The sequence below is a fragment of the Xiphophorus maculatus genome, chromosome 4, assembly GCF_002775205.1.
Source record: "Xiphophorus maculatus strain JP 163 A chromosome 4, X_maculatus-5.0-male, whole genome shotgun sequence".
Classification (NCBI taxonomy): Eukaryota; Metazoa; Chordata; class Actinopteri; order Cyprinodontiformes; family Poeciliidae; genus Xiphophorus; species Xiphophorus maculatus.
Window position 1 is genome coordinate 12,481,576 of NC_036446.1, and position 18,135 is coordinate 12,499,710.

Genomic DNA, 18,135 nt, shown 5'->3' on the forward strand with positions numbered 1-18,135 from the left:
ACAAAATTAATGAAACAGAAGTCACATAATACAGCAATTAACAAATAATATCCTAATATATTAAAGATATAATATATATAAGAATAATAAAGATGCTGTTGTGAAAATTTTACTTTAACAAAGAGTGAGGAAAAATTATTTCAAGAACCAGAGATCGAATATATTCTTTATCGGTATTTATTCGAAGGCTCTTCTCACTGATAGCAGTCAGGAGAAAGAGCCCCGAGCAGAACACAGCTTACAGTTTAATAGTCAGAGTTTCATTCCAGTCACATAGTTTGATAATCTACTTGGTTACAGAACAGACAGCAACCACACATCTGCTTTCACTAGGAGCCATGAGAGATAAAGAAACAATCCAATGACTTAATTGTAATGCTAAGGCCAGAGAAACTGAACTCTTTCAGAAGTCTTTTTCATGAAAGACTCTTGTGTCACACAAGAATCATCATACTGCTATGCATAGATTCAGTTATTAATCACAGCAACCTTAAAACGTTCCCACTACAATACAAAGGAAACAATTTAAAAGTCAAAATCTGGAATGAAAGAAGTTTTAAGAAAATATTTAAAAACAGGTCAACCTAATTAATGGCAGCTTCTGGTTGCCACAAATTTAACATTCTAATGATAGAAAATTTTATTCTATTGCAGTTAAAGTGTCAGTTTTAATTTGAACACATTTTATAGGCTTTGATAAAGCTATGAAAAATAATTATGTCAAAAACATTAACATAAATATGGCCTGCAAAATAAAGGAGGAAGTACAAAAATATTTATTTCCATTCACTGTTTAAATTAAAATCTAAATTACATGTTTATTATGTAAAATTTCACAGAAAATAAAATTTGGTTTTCAAACGTTTAGATATGACAGAAGTTCTCTGGAAATTTTATAGTAAAATCTGGAAAAGTAAAAAGATGGTAGTACTGCTAAAATATATAATTAAATACTTTCTTCTTACAATGTTTTTAACTGATATTTACGTCAAATTAAACAGAAAAGAAGGTTTTCATCATCGAATATGATGGCCTTGTTAATTCAATAATCACCGTCCAAATAATAGTATTAATTAACAATTTTAATTTATTTTTATGGAACCAGGAATATTTTTATTATGTTGTTATTAAATGATACAACCTTTTTCTAGAGTAGTGATTTTATCATTCATTTTATTCTTCATACTTAACAGACATTAAATGAAAGTTTCAAATTTATAATTGTACCACAAACATATTAATCTTGGATGAAGATGAGGCATATTTCAACCAGTTTTGGATTATTTGGGGATTAAAGTTATTTTGTAAATTAAACAGTTGGTACATCATTCATAAAACAAAGAGACAATTATTATTTTCACAATTAACCAATACTTATGAACAAATCTTGTCTGAAACACAGTGTACAAAGATAATAATAGCTTAATCTATGAACTGTTCGGTGTTGCGTTCCACCATCTTGGATCTACAGTATTTTCTTTTGTAGCATCACCAAAACATAACAAAATATCCACCAGTGGGCATTCTAGTGTGGTTTTCAACCTTGCTGGTCCAGCTTAACTTACAAAAGGCAGCACACTCAATCAACCTTGAAATAAGCAATCAATAATTACATGATAAATGACAAAATATAAAACTTTATCTACTGTGAAGCATGTGGGAGAGTGAACTTACACATTTTGTCTGACAAAAACTCACAGGAACTAAGTTCACTCTGAGTCTCATAGGTAGGATCTTGACATCACAAACTTCTGCACAACTGAGGTTCCAAATATATTTAATGACTGAGAAACACCGTCCTGTTAGTACCTCAGATAATGCATTATATATATAAAAACCCATTTCATACATACCGAGCAACGGACAGCTATCCAAAAGCCATTTTCTTGTGTTTATATGCGTTTATGTTTTTGTAAATGCACACAGTCCACTAAAGTGGTCACTAGTGCATGATACCAACTGCTGGTCATTAACTACAAGTGCAACAAAATGTAGTTAAATTCAATATGGCCAACAGATGAAAAATCACGCCGACCCACTCAGGAATATCCAGTCCGTCCTTCTACTGTAGAAACTCTTGCAGGTAAAAAATATATTGTGACATGAAGCAACCCCTAAAGATTAGCACTACTGCTGTAGTTTCCGAATAACAACTTTCTATTTGGAGAAATTACAAATGTACGTACTTCATGCATTATGGTAATATGGTAATATTTTGACAGGTATTTTCTGACATCATTTCTCTGACTTTAGATATACAACAAGCACCATTTACAGCAAATATTTTGGCTATAAAAACATTCTCATATTTTAGTTCTCAACTTGAAGATTTAAAGAAAATAGTCCATTGTTACCATTTATTTTGTAACAAAGTTAGGCTTTATTGTGGTTCTTTAAAAACTATTTTATTCATATTTAAATTTTTACATTACATATATTCATTCCAAACTAACCATGATGGACAGAATGCCTTTAAAGTCCAATGCATTACCACCATCTGTCATGATGTGTGTGGTTGAAGTGTGGATCCAAATGCAGCAGGCAAGAGACATAAAAGTCTAATTTAATAAAAAATCAAACTTACAAAAAAAAAAAAACAAAGTCCAAGGGACAAAAATAAATTCAAACCAGAGACATGAAGAGACCATGAGGAAACCAGGGAGAAGGGATGAGGATCAGTGGCGTGGAGAAACAAGACGAACCGGCAAGTAACAGTCTGTAATTTGACTAATTAGAGATGTGATTATATATTTATCTGCTAACTGAAATAAAAACAAAAAAAATATCTGTTTTATGTGGCTAAAAGTTAGTGTGGTGTAAAGTGGAGTTAATGTGCTAACAAAGATTAAGTTAAGGAGAAACATAAATACAAAAATAGAAAAAAGCCCTGATGCTACATTGTGAAAAACAAAAAGACTAATGTGACTAAAATGTTCTTTGCAAAAGAAACTATGAATCTTGTGATTTTATAGACAAGAAATTCAAAAGGAACACTCTGTTATGGACAAAAGGACTCTCTGTCTTTTCTCTGTTTTATCTGCTCACATGCACACAGGGCCGTGCAGAAACATTAGGAGGTGCAGGGGCTCAAAGTTAAAAAGGGGCACACTGAACAAGATCTTAAAACATTGTACAACAACATAGCAACAACCCATTTTGGTCAGGAATCTAATATTTAATCAGATCATACTATATCATTGTCATCATGTAAAGACAATGCAAAGCAAATGCAGTTTATGTTTCCCTGATAGGTTTAATGTTGCTGTTTCTGCTGCTGACAGTCCTGGAGGGCTGAGCTGATCTGAGACTGAAGTTGTTAAACAGACCAGAGGAGAGAAGGTCTCTAGTTATGAAGTTATGAAATAAGTAACTTTGCTGCTATTTTACTAAATAAACTCTAATAATATCTGACTGTTTAACCTCCATAACAACTTGGCTGCAGACTGTTTTATAGATCAAAAAAGCTCAGAGGGGTTAACTCCAATGGTGGGGGTCATTCACAGGCTCCTATAAGTGCTTGAATTGTAACACAGAATTGTTTTAAATCTAAAAATTTAACATTCATTTATTGTGAATGGCAGTGCTATTAAATTTCATTTAATGCATTCAGCAAAGAAAAAAAATCAAAAGTACATTTAGGATTTAATTAGGAAGTTTGTCCACAAATATATCACAGCAAATAACAACCAATGATCAGTGATTGATTTTAAACTCAGCCAATTAATCTGGGCTCTAAATCTATGTATTTCATGACTGAGAAACACCACTTTAGTATCTCAGACCATGCATTATGTATATAACCCATTTCATGCATAATGGGCAGTGGACAGCTAACCAAAAGCCATTTGCTTGTGTTTATATGGGGTTTTATTTTGTAAATGCACACAGACCACTAAAGTGGTCACTAGTGCATCATACAATACACTGCCAACTACTGGCCATCCACTGTAAGTGCAAGAAAATTTAGTTAAATCCAAATGAAAATTCAGACAGATGGAAAAACCATGCCAACTCACTGAGAAATATCCAGTCCCTCCTTCTACTGTAGAAAGTCCAAGGAACAAAAATAAACCTAAACCAGAGACATGAAGAGACCATGAGGAAACCAGAGAGAAGTCATGAGGAGCAGTGGTGTGGAGTAACAAGACGAACCGGCGAGTAACAGTCTGAGATTTGACTAATTAGAGACATGATTACATATTCATCTGCTAATTAGAAAAAATAATTTCTTTTATGTGGCTAAAAGTTTGCTTGGTATAAAGTGGAGCTTTACACCAAGTGCTAACAAAGTTTACACAATGTGCTAACAAAGATCAAGTTAAGGACAAACAAAATACAAAAATAGAAAAAAGCCCTGATGCTACATTGTGGAAAAACAAAAGGACTAAAGGGACTAAAATGTCCTTCTTAAAAGAAACTATGAATCTTGTCATTTTATAGACAAGAAAATGTTACAAGAAATTTTTAAGGAACACTCTGTTTTGGACAAAAGGAATGTTTGTCTTTTCTCTGTTTTATCTGCTCACATGCACACGGCTGCAAGTTGAACATGTTTGAACATAAAGGGTTCGGCACCTTTATGGAGTTTGTCACAAAAGAATTAAACTATTTCTACCAAGGGCGTATATTCCATCTCAGTATTGGGGGGAACCATAAACAGGCACATTTCTTAAGAGCAATTCTGGGGGAGTCGACAAAGTTACATTGAAATATAATGTAAAATGTGGTTTAAAGAGGTTTTAAACCACATTCAAGCTGCAAGGCCAAAACTGACAAGTAATGCACATCAAACATGTTTTTCTCAGTAAAAAAAAACTGTTGAGAAGTAAAACTAAAATTCAAATGTTGCTTAGAAACAAGTTTTGTTCAGTCTTACTGATCTAATCTCTGCTACCCCTTTACAAAAATTCAAGGTTCTAAATAAAAAAGCTTTAATGAATAACTGCTCTTAATAAAATTCTTCATAAACATTGATTTATTGAAATGGCTCCCAATACAAAATATGGGCTATTTAAATTATAACTTGTTAAGTTGGTTTATTTTTAAGCCTTTTTTTAGTTTTGCCATATCCTGGATGACTGAGAACCAACAAGTAGATAGAAATGAATATCTGGGGAGTATCATAACTTAAACGTAACTCTTAAAGCACCAGGGTTTATATAGAAACATATTCAGATTTTATTTTGTGGTTTTAAATGCTCTGTGTTGAAGACAATGAGAAACTAGAAAGTGTGCATTTCCTATGAAAATGCAAGTGTGACTGCTGTGCGTCACACGTGCGGAGGGGCGGGGGGGGGGGGAAGGGGGCTTGAGCCCCTGCCCTTTTCATGCCTGATGCTCCTAGTGCCCTTTTTGAGTTTTTGGGGTCTTTTTTCGAAAACATTTTTTTTAAATCTGTGTGTCAGAAAGCCTGTTTGTGCCCCTCAGCAATAATATTTAGCTAAATATAATAATGTAGTAAAAATAAACTGGTCTGGCTGCCCTCAGTCTAATAATGACTCTCAGAGCCTCCATGTTGTTCAGAACTGAGTCCATGGTAAGGAGGAGGGGGCGGATCTGTGCCCTCTAACTATCAAATTATGGGCAAGAATATTTTTTCATACACTGGTTTGTGAATAAAAATGTAGGTCTGATGTTGACGTTAGAAAAATTGTTTCTATTTATATTTTTATAATCGTCCTTGCAATAGCGGGACAAAACCCGCCTCGCCCCTAAACCCAGAAATGATTCAGCTGCAGAGAAAGTTTTGACTTTAACTGCATCATTCTGCTAAATGTCCGGTTTGCTACAAGCAGACTGAGTTGGTCCCAGTGACAGATAGAAAGAATGTCTGTCTTTATCAGACATCCTGATATAAGACACGATACCAACTGTCACTGCGAGTCGCAATGCAGCTCAAAGCCCCGGTACCACCTGATACCACCTGAAACCACCTGGTACCACCTACTGACTGTTCGCTCTGCTTCTCTTTAACGTTACTACCAGATGGGTTAAAGCCGCTGCAGATGGGATCTGGGCTGGAGGTTTGCGGCTGTAAATAGATGTTACTGCAGTTACTGCAAAATATATGAGCTGCTTATTTGAGTCAATTCCTTAATATTGATGAAAAATTTCATTGGCTGAATATTCCGCCAACAGAGGGGGAAATGTTTTGATAGTGAAATAATCTTTCAATGGAACAAGAACTTTTTTCTAATTTCTTTAGAACAATTAGATGTTGACATTCCTCTGTACGCAGATGACAGTGCAGATCAGTGTCTGTCCTGTGATTGGTGGCGTTCTTTCCAGCAGGAAGTTGTGAGCAGAGTTTAAAAGCTGCTGCAGGACTGCAGACATTCACAGGAAGCTGGACCAGCAATGGCTCTGCTGAAGGTTCTGCTGCTGCTGGGGCTGGGTGAGTCGGAAACACTGGAGACACTGGAGACACTTCCACTGGTTCAGTGAGGCTGCTGCTCTCTGTGTGACTCTCAAATGTCCCTCTGTTTTAGACTGAAACTTTATTGCACAAACTGTGACGCTTTTTAATCTTTAACTGTTTATTCTTTTTCTGTTCTTGCTGCCATGTTTGCTCCTGATTTCTGAGTAAAGTCCTCCTTTTTCTTCTTCAGGTGTTTCAGTGAACTCAGATGTTTCTCTGCAGAAGAGAATCATTGGAGGTCAAAACTGTGATGAAGGTGAGCGTCTTTATCATGTTCGGCTAGAAAGCAGCTATGGTAATGAAAAAATCCGCTGTGGAGGATCTCTGATCCACCCTCAGTGGATCCTGACTGCAGCTCACTGCTGGAAGGCTGAGCCAGGATGGTAGGAAAGAGATATGAAGACAGTTTTATCTGCAAATGATCAGATTTTCTGTCTGTTCATTATAATCTAACCTTTTCTGCAGGACTACCGTAGCAACTTTAAATGTTCATCCACGGGCTGTTAGGAAGCAGATACGGGTAATTAAATACGCTCCTCAGATGTTTACACTCTTGGGCCAGCGGCATGACATCATGTTGCTGAAGCTTGAGACACCAGTAGGAAATGTTCCACTTGCTCAGCTACCAGACTGCAGTTATCGTCTTCAAGTGTAAGTGTTTCACTGATCAACACCATGACTTCAGGTTTTCTGTCTCCACTCCTCCAGTCCTTCTTCTTCTTTCCTTTTTTTATGGTGGTTGGCAAACAACTTATAGGTGCATTACCGCACCTTTCATACTGGAGTATGGATCAGATGTTTAATCTAATCGTTAATTATAATCTCCCCATAATGCCCATTCGTCTTAGAAAACTAAAATGCTGCTAAAAACTACATCCCCAGATGATTTCTGAAACAATTCCCTAATATCAAATTTATTTTTATTCCTTCTTAAATCTCTAAGTAACTCATCTCTTTCCTGAACATATTTTTTGCATTCTAAAAAAATATGTTGTACTGTTTCTAATTTTCCACAATAATTACAACAACCGGTATTATGTGTATTAATTATTTTAATTCTGTATATCCACATCTGATTCTACATATAACAGCTTCTTCTTCTTTTTTTAATTCTATTACATTTCCTTAATTCTCCAACTTTTTTTGGATACTATAATAAAACCTATTGCCTCCTCTATAGCAGTGCTCTTGCCATTTCTTCTTGATATACATTTTAATAATATTCTTTACCTCATTTTTACTTATTTTAATATTTAAATCAACAATATATATTAAAATATCAATATATTAATATATTAGAATAATATTCTTTCTATATAACTTTCCACCTCTTTCTTTTCTGTCTCCCTTTTTTCAATAAGTTTAAATCAACTTCAACCTGTCCAAAGATCCATGATGGAATAACAACAACAAGACTAATTAGAAAGTTATCTATTCCAACAGTTAATTATTATTATTATAAATATTATAATGGTTAACTATTTATAATAAAAAGACAGGACAACACAGAGACTCAAGACACAAAGAAACCCAAAATAAACACACAGAGAACTCAAATCAACACAGAAAAACCCCAATCCCGAAAAGTTCTACATCTGCAATAACTGTCTTTAATCCATTTGACAAACTGATTGACGGAATATGATTGACAAACTCCAATCATATCTTGTCCAGCCTTAAATTTTAATAAAACTTTAAAATCTTCCATCATTATTTTCTTGCTTATCTCAACTCTTTCTTCCTCATCCTCGAGTGATTCTTTTACCAGCATTTAGTCCCCTTTTAACCTTATCTTTCCCCCTTCCTCTCTTCTATTTTCTATCATAGATCATCCTATGTCTACATTTTCATCTTCTGAAAGCCCCCCACTACAACTAGCCATCTTGATCCACTCACAATCCAGTTTATGCCAAAACCACCTTTAAATTCAATTTATTACTCGCCAGATAACATTTGAGCGCTTTCCCTTTCAAAGAATCTGCATTCTTTTATCAGCAACAGCCACATCCTCGACTCCCTCCTCCAGTCCTGCTGCCTCTGCTTCAGCACACCTGAGTCAGGTAATCAGGCCACCAGCAGAACCAGAACCCATTTAGCTCAGGTGTGTTGGACCAGAGACACATGTAAAGAGCGTAGGACACACTGAGGACTGGAGGTGGACACTCCTGTGTCAGTGGATGAAGTCCTTTATTGATTTCTTTTCTGTTCTTTCATTGTTCTTCATAACAATTCATTTTCTACATTGTTATCTTGAATATTTACATTTTATTCTTATTGTGTTTTAGAGGCGATGTTGTTCAGCTGGCAGGAGAGGGAGCAACAACCACTGGCCCCAATAATCAGCGATGTGAGAGAAATATTGAAGTTATGAGAATAAAATCTTTGTTTCTGTCTCTACAGAGAAGGTTGAGGGAAGAACATGTTTATGATTCTCATGTTTCTCTACAGTAATAGATGCTCCTATTCCAGCACATCTACAATGTGTCGACATGAGAGTTGTTCAGGTTTCTGTTGTCATGCCGACATTTGGCCTTTTATTCTATGTTCAAGCACCGAACAAGGATGTATGCTATGTAAGTTTGTTTCTTCAATATCTCTTTACAGCGATTAGAAGACTTTTCTGTTTTACAACATACATAAATATATCAATAAAATTTTTCTACAGGGCGACGATGGTGGAGCAGTGGTGTACAACGGCATGATTTATGGTGTGATTTCTTTTGGTGTAGCATACTATGCATGTCAGAGTCACGCTACAGTCACGGATGTGTGTGAATATCTGGGGTGGATAAAATCTACAGCTGGGCTTATTTAAACATAAACTATCATGAAATAAAATTCTCATCAAATTTCCTCTCACAAATAATTTTATAATTGTATCTTCATCTTTTTGATCCACATGTTTGTAGAATTAGAATAAAGTAATTGTTTTGTTTTATTTTTCTCACCTGATCTTGACCTCCCTAATGGAGCTTTCTCTGCCTCAGAAATGAAAAATAAATCAATAAATGCATGAAAAACAAACATTTCCTGGTTGATCGTCTTTACATTCATGGTTCAGTTTGTTCACTTGATATTTTCCCTGAACTGAGTCTAAAAATGTGTCGAGTTTTAAATCACATCAAGAGGAACACCAGAAGTAATTTATTTATTCATTTTTTTTCTCCTCACTGGCAAGAACTTTATATATGTGTCACATGCAGATGAAGTAAAGATGAACACAATGAGATGCTGATTATTCTGAACTCTTTTACCAGGGGAACCAAGACAAAATGACAAAAATATAACTTGAATTAGACAGAGTATTTATCCATTCATCCAGGGCCGTGCAGAGACCTTTGGAGGGGCTGGGGCTCAAATTTAAAAAAGGGGCACATTGAACAAAAGCTCCGTACAACAACATAGCAACAACCCATATTAATCAAGACTCTAATTGGATCCTACTATATCATTGCCATCATGTGGGGAAATGCAAAGCAAATGTAGTCTAAAATTTCCCCAACAGGTATAAAGTTTCTGTTTCTGCTCCTGACAGTCCTAGAGGGCTGAGCTGATCTGAGACTGTAGCTGTTAAACAGACCAGAGGAGAGAAGGTCTCTGGTTATGAAGTTATGAAATAAGCAAAATTGCTGCCATTTTACTAATTAAGCCCTAATAATATGTATTTAACCTCTAGAACAACCTGGCTGCAGACTGATTTATAGATACAAAAACTCAAAGGGGTTAACTCTATATGATAGTTTGATGTTAAACCTCTAGATCTAGAATTATAAGACTGGAATATCAAGGCAAAGAAAACTCAATAGCTGCTGGTAGGGGCCATTCAGGGGCCTCCAAACATTCAGGGGCCTCCAGACACTCAGGGGCCCCTAGAAATAGTCTAATTGTAACAAAGACAATAGATCTAAACCTGTAGCATCATTTATAGAGAATGACAATGTTATTACATTTTATTTAATGCATTCAGCTGAGAAAAATAAATAGTACATTTAGGATTTAATTAGGAAGTTTACTTTGTAAAAGTTTAAAGAATCATCTTGACAGTTTTATTGTTGTGTTACCATGGCTACAATATGGTGTAATCTTTGCGCTTAATTGGGTTTGTTCACAAATACATCACAGCAAATAACCAATAATCAGTGATTGATTTTAAACTCTGCCAATAAACCTGGTCCCCTCTCACAGATTCACCTTATCTATATATAAACATGTTAGTGATGCTGAGGTTCTTAGTAGGACGGGTTCTGGGGGGAGGGGGGTTCTGTCTAAGGCCCCATATAACCTTGGGCCGGCCCTGCATGAACAGCCGCTGCGTTGTGCATCTCTGGAATCTACCTTGAATCTACCTGGAATCTACCTGGAATCCCCCGGTGGCCCCTATCAGTCCGCCGATGCTTTGGAGACATTTTGATTCATTTCATTGTGGCATGTTTGGCTTTATGCTGCGGTTCTAATTATTGCTACAGTATTTTCTCTGATGTTTATTTTATGAACTCTAAATGCTCTGGGCCGAATCTTCCTTAACACTTGAGGTTCTGCTTCTATTTACAGCCGCGGACCTCCAACCCAGATCCCATCAGCAGTGGCTTTAACCCGCCTGGTAGTAACTGTTAGAATAATGTTATTATCATTGTTATGTTAGTAGTGTTACTAAGGTCATCTATTGCTTAAGTGTGAACATGTGTGTGAGACAGAGATGACCTCCTTTTAACCCTTAAAACATGTTCTTTGAAGATGGTTTTCTGAGAGTTTTAGACTACATTTGCTTTGCATTTCCCCACATGATGGCATCTCATTGTGTTCATCTTTACTTCATCTGCATGTGACACATATATAAAGTTCTTGCCAGTGAGGAGAAAAAAAATGAATAAATAAATTACTTCTGGTGTTCCTCTTCATGTGATTTAAAACTGGTCACATTTTTAGACTCAGTTCAGGGAAAATATCAAGTGAACAAACTGAACCATGAATGTAAAGACGATCAGCCAGGAAATGTTTCTTCTTCATGCATTTATTGATTTATTTTGCCTTTCTGAGGCAGAGAAAGCTCCATTAAGGAGGTCAAGATCAGGTGAGAAAAATACAACAAAACAATTAATTTATTCTAATTCTACAAACATGTGCATCAAAAAGATGAAGATACAATTATAAAATTATTTGTGAGAGGAAATTTGATGAGAATTTTATTTCATGATAGTTTATGTTTAAATAAGCCCAACTGTAGATTTTATCCACCCCATATATTCACACACATCCACGACTGCAGCGTGACTCTGACATGCATAGTGTGGTTGACCAAGAGAAATCACACCATAAATCATGCCGTCGTACACCACTGCTCCACCATCGTCGCCCTGTAGAAAAATTTTATTGATATATTTATGTATGTTGTAAAACAGAAAAGTCTTCTAATCGCTGTAAAGAGATTTTGAAGAAACAAACTTACATAGCAGACATCCTTGTTCGGTGTTTTAACATAGAATAAAAGGCCAAATGTCGGCGCGACGACAGAAACCCAAATAACTTTCATGTCGACACATTGTAGATGTGCTGGAATAGGAGCATCTATTACTGTAGAGAAACATGAGAATTATAACTTGTTCTTCCCTCAACCTTCTCTGTAGAGACAGAAACAAAGATTTTATTCTCATAACTTCAATATTTCTCTCACATCGCTGATAATTGGGGCCAGTGGTTGTTGCTCCCTCTCCTGCCAGCTGAACAACATCGCCTCTAAAACACAATAAGAATAAAATGTAAATATACAAGATAACAATGTAGAAAATGAATTGTTATGAAGAACAATGAAAGAACAGAAAAGAAATCCATGAAGGACTTCATCCACTGACACAGGAGTGTCCACCTCCAGTCCTCAGTGTGTCCTACGCTCTTTACATGTGTCTCTGGTCCAACACACCTGAGCTAAATGGGTTCTGGTTCTGCTGGTGGCCTGATTACCTGACTCAGGTGTGCTGAAGCAGAGGCAGCAGGACTGGAGGAGGGAGTCGAGGATGTGGCTGTTGCTGATAAAAGAATGCAGATTCTTTGAAAGGGAAAGCGCTCAAATGTTATCTGGCGAGTAATAAATTGAATTTAAAGGTGGTTTTGGCATAAACTGGATTGTGAGTGGATCAAGATGGCTAGTTGTAGTGGGGGGCTTTCAGAAGATGAAAATGTAGACATAGGATGATCTATGGTAGAAAATAGAAGAGAGGAAGGGGGAAAGATAAGGTTAAAAGGGGACTAAATGCTGGTAAAAGAATCACTCGAGGATGAGGAAGAAGAGTTGAGATAAGCAAGAAAATAATGATGGAAGATTTTAAAGTTATATTAAAATTTAAGGCTGGACAAGATATGATTGGAGTTTGTCAATCATATTCTGTCAATCAGTTTGTCAAATGGATTAAAGACAGTTATTGGAGATGTAGAACTTGTCGGGATTGGGGTTTTTCTGTGTTGATTTGAGTTCTCTGTGTGTTTATTTTGGGTTTCTTTGTGTCTTTAGTCTCTGTGTTGTCCTGTCTTCCCCTTGTTTGTTCCCAGGTGTGACTCGTTCCCTGATTTCTCTCTGTGTATTTAATCCCACCTGTGTTCCTTGTTCCTCGTCGGGTCCTTGTCTTATCTGTCTAAACTGTTGCGCTGTTAAGTCTGTCGTCTTGTCCATCCGTCAGTGCTACCTCTAGCTCCAACCCCAGCTTCTGCGTCTCCGGAACCTGCCACACCTCTCGCCGACACTGCACCTATCGTCTCTGCCCCTGTAAGTGACTTATCTGCCCCAGTCAGTGGGTTCTCTGCCTCTCCCCGTGGTCCCTCGCTGCCCCCTAGTGACTCCTCGCTGCCCCCAGTGCTCCCTTCGAGTCTCCTTACAACATTACAAAGAAATATTTAATTATTTCATAATGATGAAGATTATGATGATTGTTTTAATATGAAGTTTTCTTTGTTAGAATTAAATAAAGCACTGAAGAATTCCAGTAAGTCAATTAATGGGAATGATCAAAACAGTTAAGTATGTTAAATAAACTTAGTGATGTGAGTATAGAAGTATTATTAGAATTTTATAATAGGGCGTTGGAAGAAGGGTTATTACCTCTTAAATGGAAAGAAGCCATTATCATACCCATTTGTAAACCTAGTACAGATCCTAATTCAGCTGAAAGTTATAGAGCAATAGCTCTAACATCATGAATAGGTAAAATTATGGAAAAAAATGGTAAATAATAGATTAATTTATTTTTTAGAATCTAAGGAGAAGATTAAGTCTTCTCAATTTGGATTTAGAAAAGGCAGAAGTACAATTATGTCTGGAACATGAAAGTAGACGGGCTCAGATTAATAAGGATAATGTGATAGCAGTCTTCCTGGATATGGAAAAGGCTTACGACATGTTATGGACAGAAGGGCTGTTGATGAAAATAAAACAAATAGGAACAAGGGGTAAAATATATAGATGGTTAAAAAAACGTAACTGAAAGAAATATTAGAGTAAAAATAAGAGGGCAAATAAGTTCAAAATATCAAGTAGAGAATGGTACTCCCCTAGGTAATATAAGTTCTATGCTATTTATTATAATGGTTAATGATATTTTTAGTAGTATAAATGTTTTGGTGTCTCATTATTTGTAGATGATGGTATTATTTGGAAGAGGGGAAAAATACAGAATTTGTAAATAGGAAACTACAAGAAGCATTAATAGTGTAGAAGCTTGGGCCTTAGGATGGGGATTTAGATTCTCAACGTCCAAGCCTAAATTTGTTGTTTTTACAAATAGAAAATTAAATATTAATGTAAATCTCAAATTATATGGGGATGTTATAGAAGGATCAAATTAAATGTTTCGGTATCTGGTTTGATAAAAAAAAAAAGTTACATGGAAAATACATGTAGGTAAAATAGTTGAAAAAAGTAAAACAAAAAAATGAATATAATGAGATGTTTGAAAGCAAAGAATGAGGGGAAGATATGAATGCATTAAAGACCATTTATATTGGACTAATTAGATCAGTTTTTGATTATGGATGCATTTTATACAATTCAGCTTCAAGTAGTTCATTAAAAAAAACAGAAGAGAATATCAGGCATTAAGACTTTGTTGTGCAGCGATGAAAACTACTCCAGATTCAGCTCTACAGGTTGAGATGGGTGAGATGCCACTGGAGCTCAGGAGAGAACAACTAGCCATAATTTACTGGACAAATATTAAAGGACATAATGAAGTTCATCCTTCATATGTTACACTGCAACCTTGTCAAATTAATAGTTTTGGCTGGTTAATCATAAATAATTAACCATTATAATAATTATGATAATAATAATTAACCATTGGAATAGATAACTTTCTAATTAGTCCTGTGGTTGTTATTCCATCATGGATCTTTGGACAGGTTGAAGTTGATTTAAACTTATTGAACAAAGGGAGACAGTTAGAAAAGAAAGAGGTGGAAAGTTATATAGAAAGAGAATATTCAGAGTATATATAAATATATACAGATGCTTCTAAAATGTTAAATGATATATAATTTGTAATTCCAGATTTAAATATTATGAGAAATAAAAGAATAACAGATAAATTGACAGTGTATACAGGTGAATTAATGGCTATTTTAATGGCTTTAGAATGGATTGAGGAAACAAGAGAGAGAGGTTTTAATTTGTTCAGATTCAAGTAGTGCATTAATAAGTATTCAAGAGTTAAATTCAGAATCAAGGCAAGATATTATATTGGATATAATTCTCTCAATTTTTAGAATTAAAAATTATGGTTCTCATGTTAGACTAGTTTGGATTCCTGCCCACATTGGTGTGGTAGGAAATGAGTTGGCCGATAGTTTTGCTAAGAGTGCAGCAAAAAAGAATATTGTTGATTTAAATATTACAATAGGTAAAAATGAGGTAAAGAATATTATTAAAATGTATATCAAGAAGAAATGGCAAGAGCACTTTGATAGAGGAGGCAATAGGTTTTGTTATTGTATCCAATAAAAGTTGGGGAATTAAGGAAATGTAATAGAATTAAAAAAAAAGAAGAAGCTGTTATATCTAGAATCAGATGTGAATATACAGAATTAAAATAATTAATACACATAATACCAGTTGTTGTAATTATTATGGAAAATTAGAAACAGTACAACATATTTTTTTAGAATGTCATAAATATGTTCAGGAAAGAGATGAGTTACTTAGAGATTTAAGTAGGAATAAAAATGAATTTGATATTAGGGAATTGTTTCAGAAATCATCTGGGGATGTAGTTTTTAGCAGCATTTTAGTTTTCTAAGAAGAATGGGCATTATGGGGAGATTATAATTAACGATTAGGTTAAACATCTGATCCATACTCCAGTATGAAAGGTGTGGTAATGCACATATAAGTTGTTTGCCAACCACCATAAAAAAAGGAAAGAAGAAGAAGGACTGGAGGAGTGGAGACAGAAAACCTGAAGTCATGGTGTTGATCAGTGAAACACTTACACTTGAAGACGATAACTGCAGTCTGGTAGTCGAGCAAGTGGGACATCTCTTACTGGTGTCTCAAGCTTCAGCAACATGATGTCATGCAGCTGGCCCAAGAGTTTAAACATCTGAGGAGCGTATTTAATTTCCCATCTCTGCTTCCTAACAGCCCGTGGATGAAATTTTAAAGTTGCTACGGTAGTCCTGCAGAAAAGGTTAGATTATAATGAACAGACAGAAAATCTGATCATTTGCAGGTAAAACTGTCTTCATGTTTTATCTGCATTCCTACCATCCTGGCTCCGACTTTTGGCAGTGAGCTGCAGTCAGGATCCACTGAGGGTGGATCAGAGATCCTCCACAGCGGATTTTTTCATTACCATAGCTGCTCTCTAGCCGAACATGATAAAGACGCTCACCTTCATCACAGTTTTGACCTCCAATGATTCTCTTCTGCAGAGAAACATCTGAGTTCACTGAAACACCTGAAGAAGAAAAAGGAGGACTTTACTCAGAAATCAGGTGCAAACATGGCTGCTGGAACAGAAAAAGGATAAACAGTTAAAGATTAGAAAGCATCACAGTTTATATGCAAAGACGTTCCAGTCTGAAACAGAGGGAAGTTTGAGAGTCACACAGAGAGCAGCACCCTCACTGAACTAGTGGAAGTGTCTCCAGTGTCTCCAGTGTTTCTGACTCACCCAGCCCCAGCAGCAGCAGAACCTTCAGCAGAGCCATTGCTGGTCCAGCTTCCTGTGAATGTCTGCAGTCCTGCAGCAGCTTTTAAACTCTGCTCACAACTTCCTGCTGGAAAGAACGCCACCAATCACAGGACAGACACTGATCTGTGCTGTCATCTGCGTACAGAGGAATGTCAACATCTAATTGTTCTAAAGAAATTAGAAAAAAGTTCTTGTTCCATTGAAAGATTATTTCACTATCAAAACATTTCCCCCTCTGTTGGTGGAATATTCAGCCAATGAAATTTTTCATCAATATTTGAATTGACTCAAATAAGCAGCTCATATATTTTGCAGTAACTGCAGTAACATCTATTTACAGCAGTAAAATAACAGCAGTATTTTACAGTCTCTGAGCTACAGGGAGCCAGTGTACTGACTTTAAAACTGATGTGATCTGCTCAAACTCCCTGGTTTTAGTGAGAACTCCAGCAGCAGCATTCTGGATCAGCTGCAGCTGGAGGATTGATTTGTTAGGCATACCTGTGAAGACGCTGTTGCAGTAATCGATACGACTGAAGATAAATGCATGGAAGAGTTTCTCTAGATCCTGCTGAGCCATCAGTACTCTAATCCTGGAAATGTTCTTCAGGTGATAGACAATCAAAAAGAATATAAATGTCTTTACATCCAGTTCGAACATCCAGCATCTAAACTCTGCAGCTCTGGAGTTACTATTCCTGATATATTTCTAGAGAACTTTAAACTCCAACAGGACCAAAAAGCTGTGCACAAAATTAATGAAACAGAAGTCACATTAAACAACAATTAACAAATAATAAAATCCTAATTTAAAAATAATAAAGCATAACAATTTTAATGAAGATACCAAGGACGTAAGTTCAATAATTAAAAACAACAATAATCTGGAATGAAAGAAGTTTTAAGAAAATATTTAAAAACAGGTCAAACTAATTAATGGTAGCTTCTGGTTGCCACAAATATAGCATGGAAATGATAGAAACTTTTCCTCTAATGAAGCTAAAAATTCATTGTTAATTTTAATTTTTAATTTTAACACTTTTTAAAGGGTCACATAAAGTTATTAAAAATAATTATCTTAAAAACATTAACATAAAAATCGCCTGCAAAATAAAGGAGGAAGTGCAAAAATATGTATTTTATTTCACTGTTAAAATTAAAATTTATATAACCTGTGTATTATGTAAAAATTAACAGAAATTACAATTTGATTTTCAGAAGTTTAAACATGACATAAGTTCTCTGTAAATTTTATAGTAACATCTGGAAAAAGTTAGTACTGTTAAAATATGTCATTAAATAATTTATTGTTATGTTTTTCACTGATATTAAATCAAATTAAACAGAAAAGAAGGTTTGCATCATCAAATATGATGGCCTTATTATTTCAATAATCACAAATATTATTGTGATTATATTTGTATTAATTAACAATTTTACCTTATTTCTATGGAGCCATTTTTTTTTTTACAAAAAAAAGTTAACCTTTGTTGAAAATGTGAATCTCTGCTGAAGATGAGGCATATTTCATCCACCTCTGGA

The 18,135-nt window shown here is 35.4% G+C and overlaps 2 protein-coding genes across 2 annotated transcripts; one reads left to right on the forward strand and one right to left on the reverse strand.

Annotated features, from left to right (window-relative positions):
- The first annotated feature begins 6,357 nt into the window (after positions 1–6,357).
- On the forward strand, positions 6,358–9,427 carry LOC102230607 (anionic trypsin-1-like). Its single transcript, XM_023332362.1, has 6 exons — positions 6,358–6,394; positions 6,609–6,801; positions 6,884–7,069; positions 8,704–8,765; positions 8,867–8,991; positions 9,084–9,427. Exons 1-6 carry the CDS (start codon positions 6,358–6,360, stop codon positions 9,231–9,233), a joined length of 753 nt encoding a protein of 250 aa, XP_023188130.1. The 3' UTR covers positions 9,234–9,427.
- A 2,195-nt stretch (positions 9,428–11,622) lies between these two features.
- LOC106700231 (trypsin-like) lies at positions 11,623–16,609 on the reverse strand. The gene is made up of 6 exons (XM_023332371.1): positions 16,573–16,609; positions 16,164–16,356; positions 15,890–16,075; positions 12,090–12,151; positions 11,865–11,989; positions 11,623–11,772 (listed from the first exon to the last, which is right to left on the reverse strand). The coding sequence occupies exons 1-6, from the start codon at positions 16,607–16,609 to the stop codon at positions 11,623–11,625; spliced, it is 753 nt and encodes a 250-aa protein (XP_023188139.1).
- Positions 16,610–18,135: the final 1,526 nt, after the last annotated feature.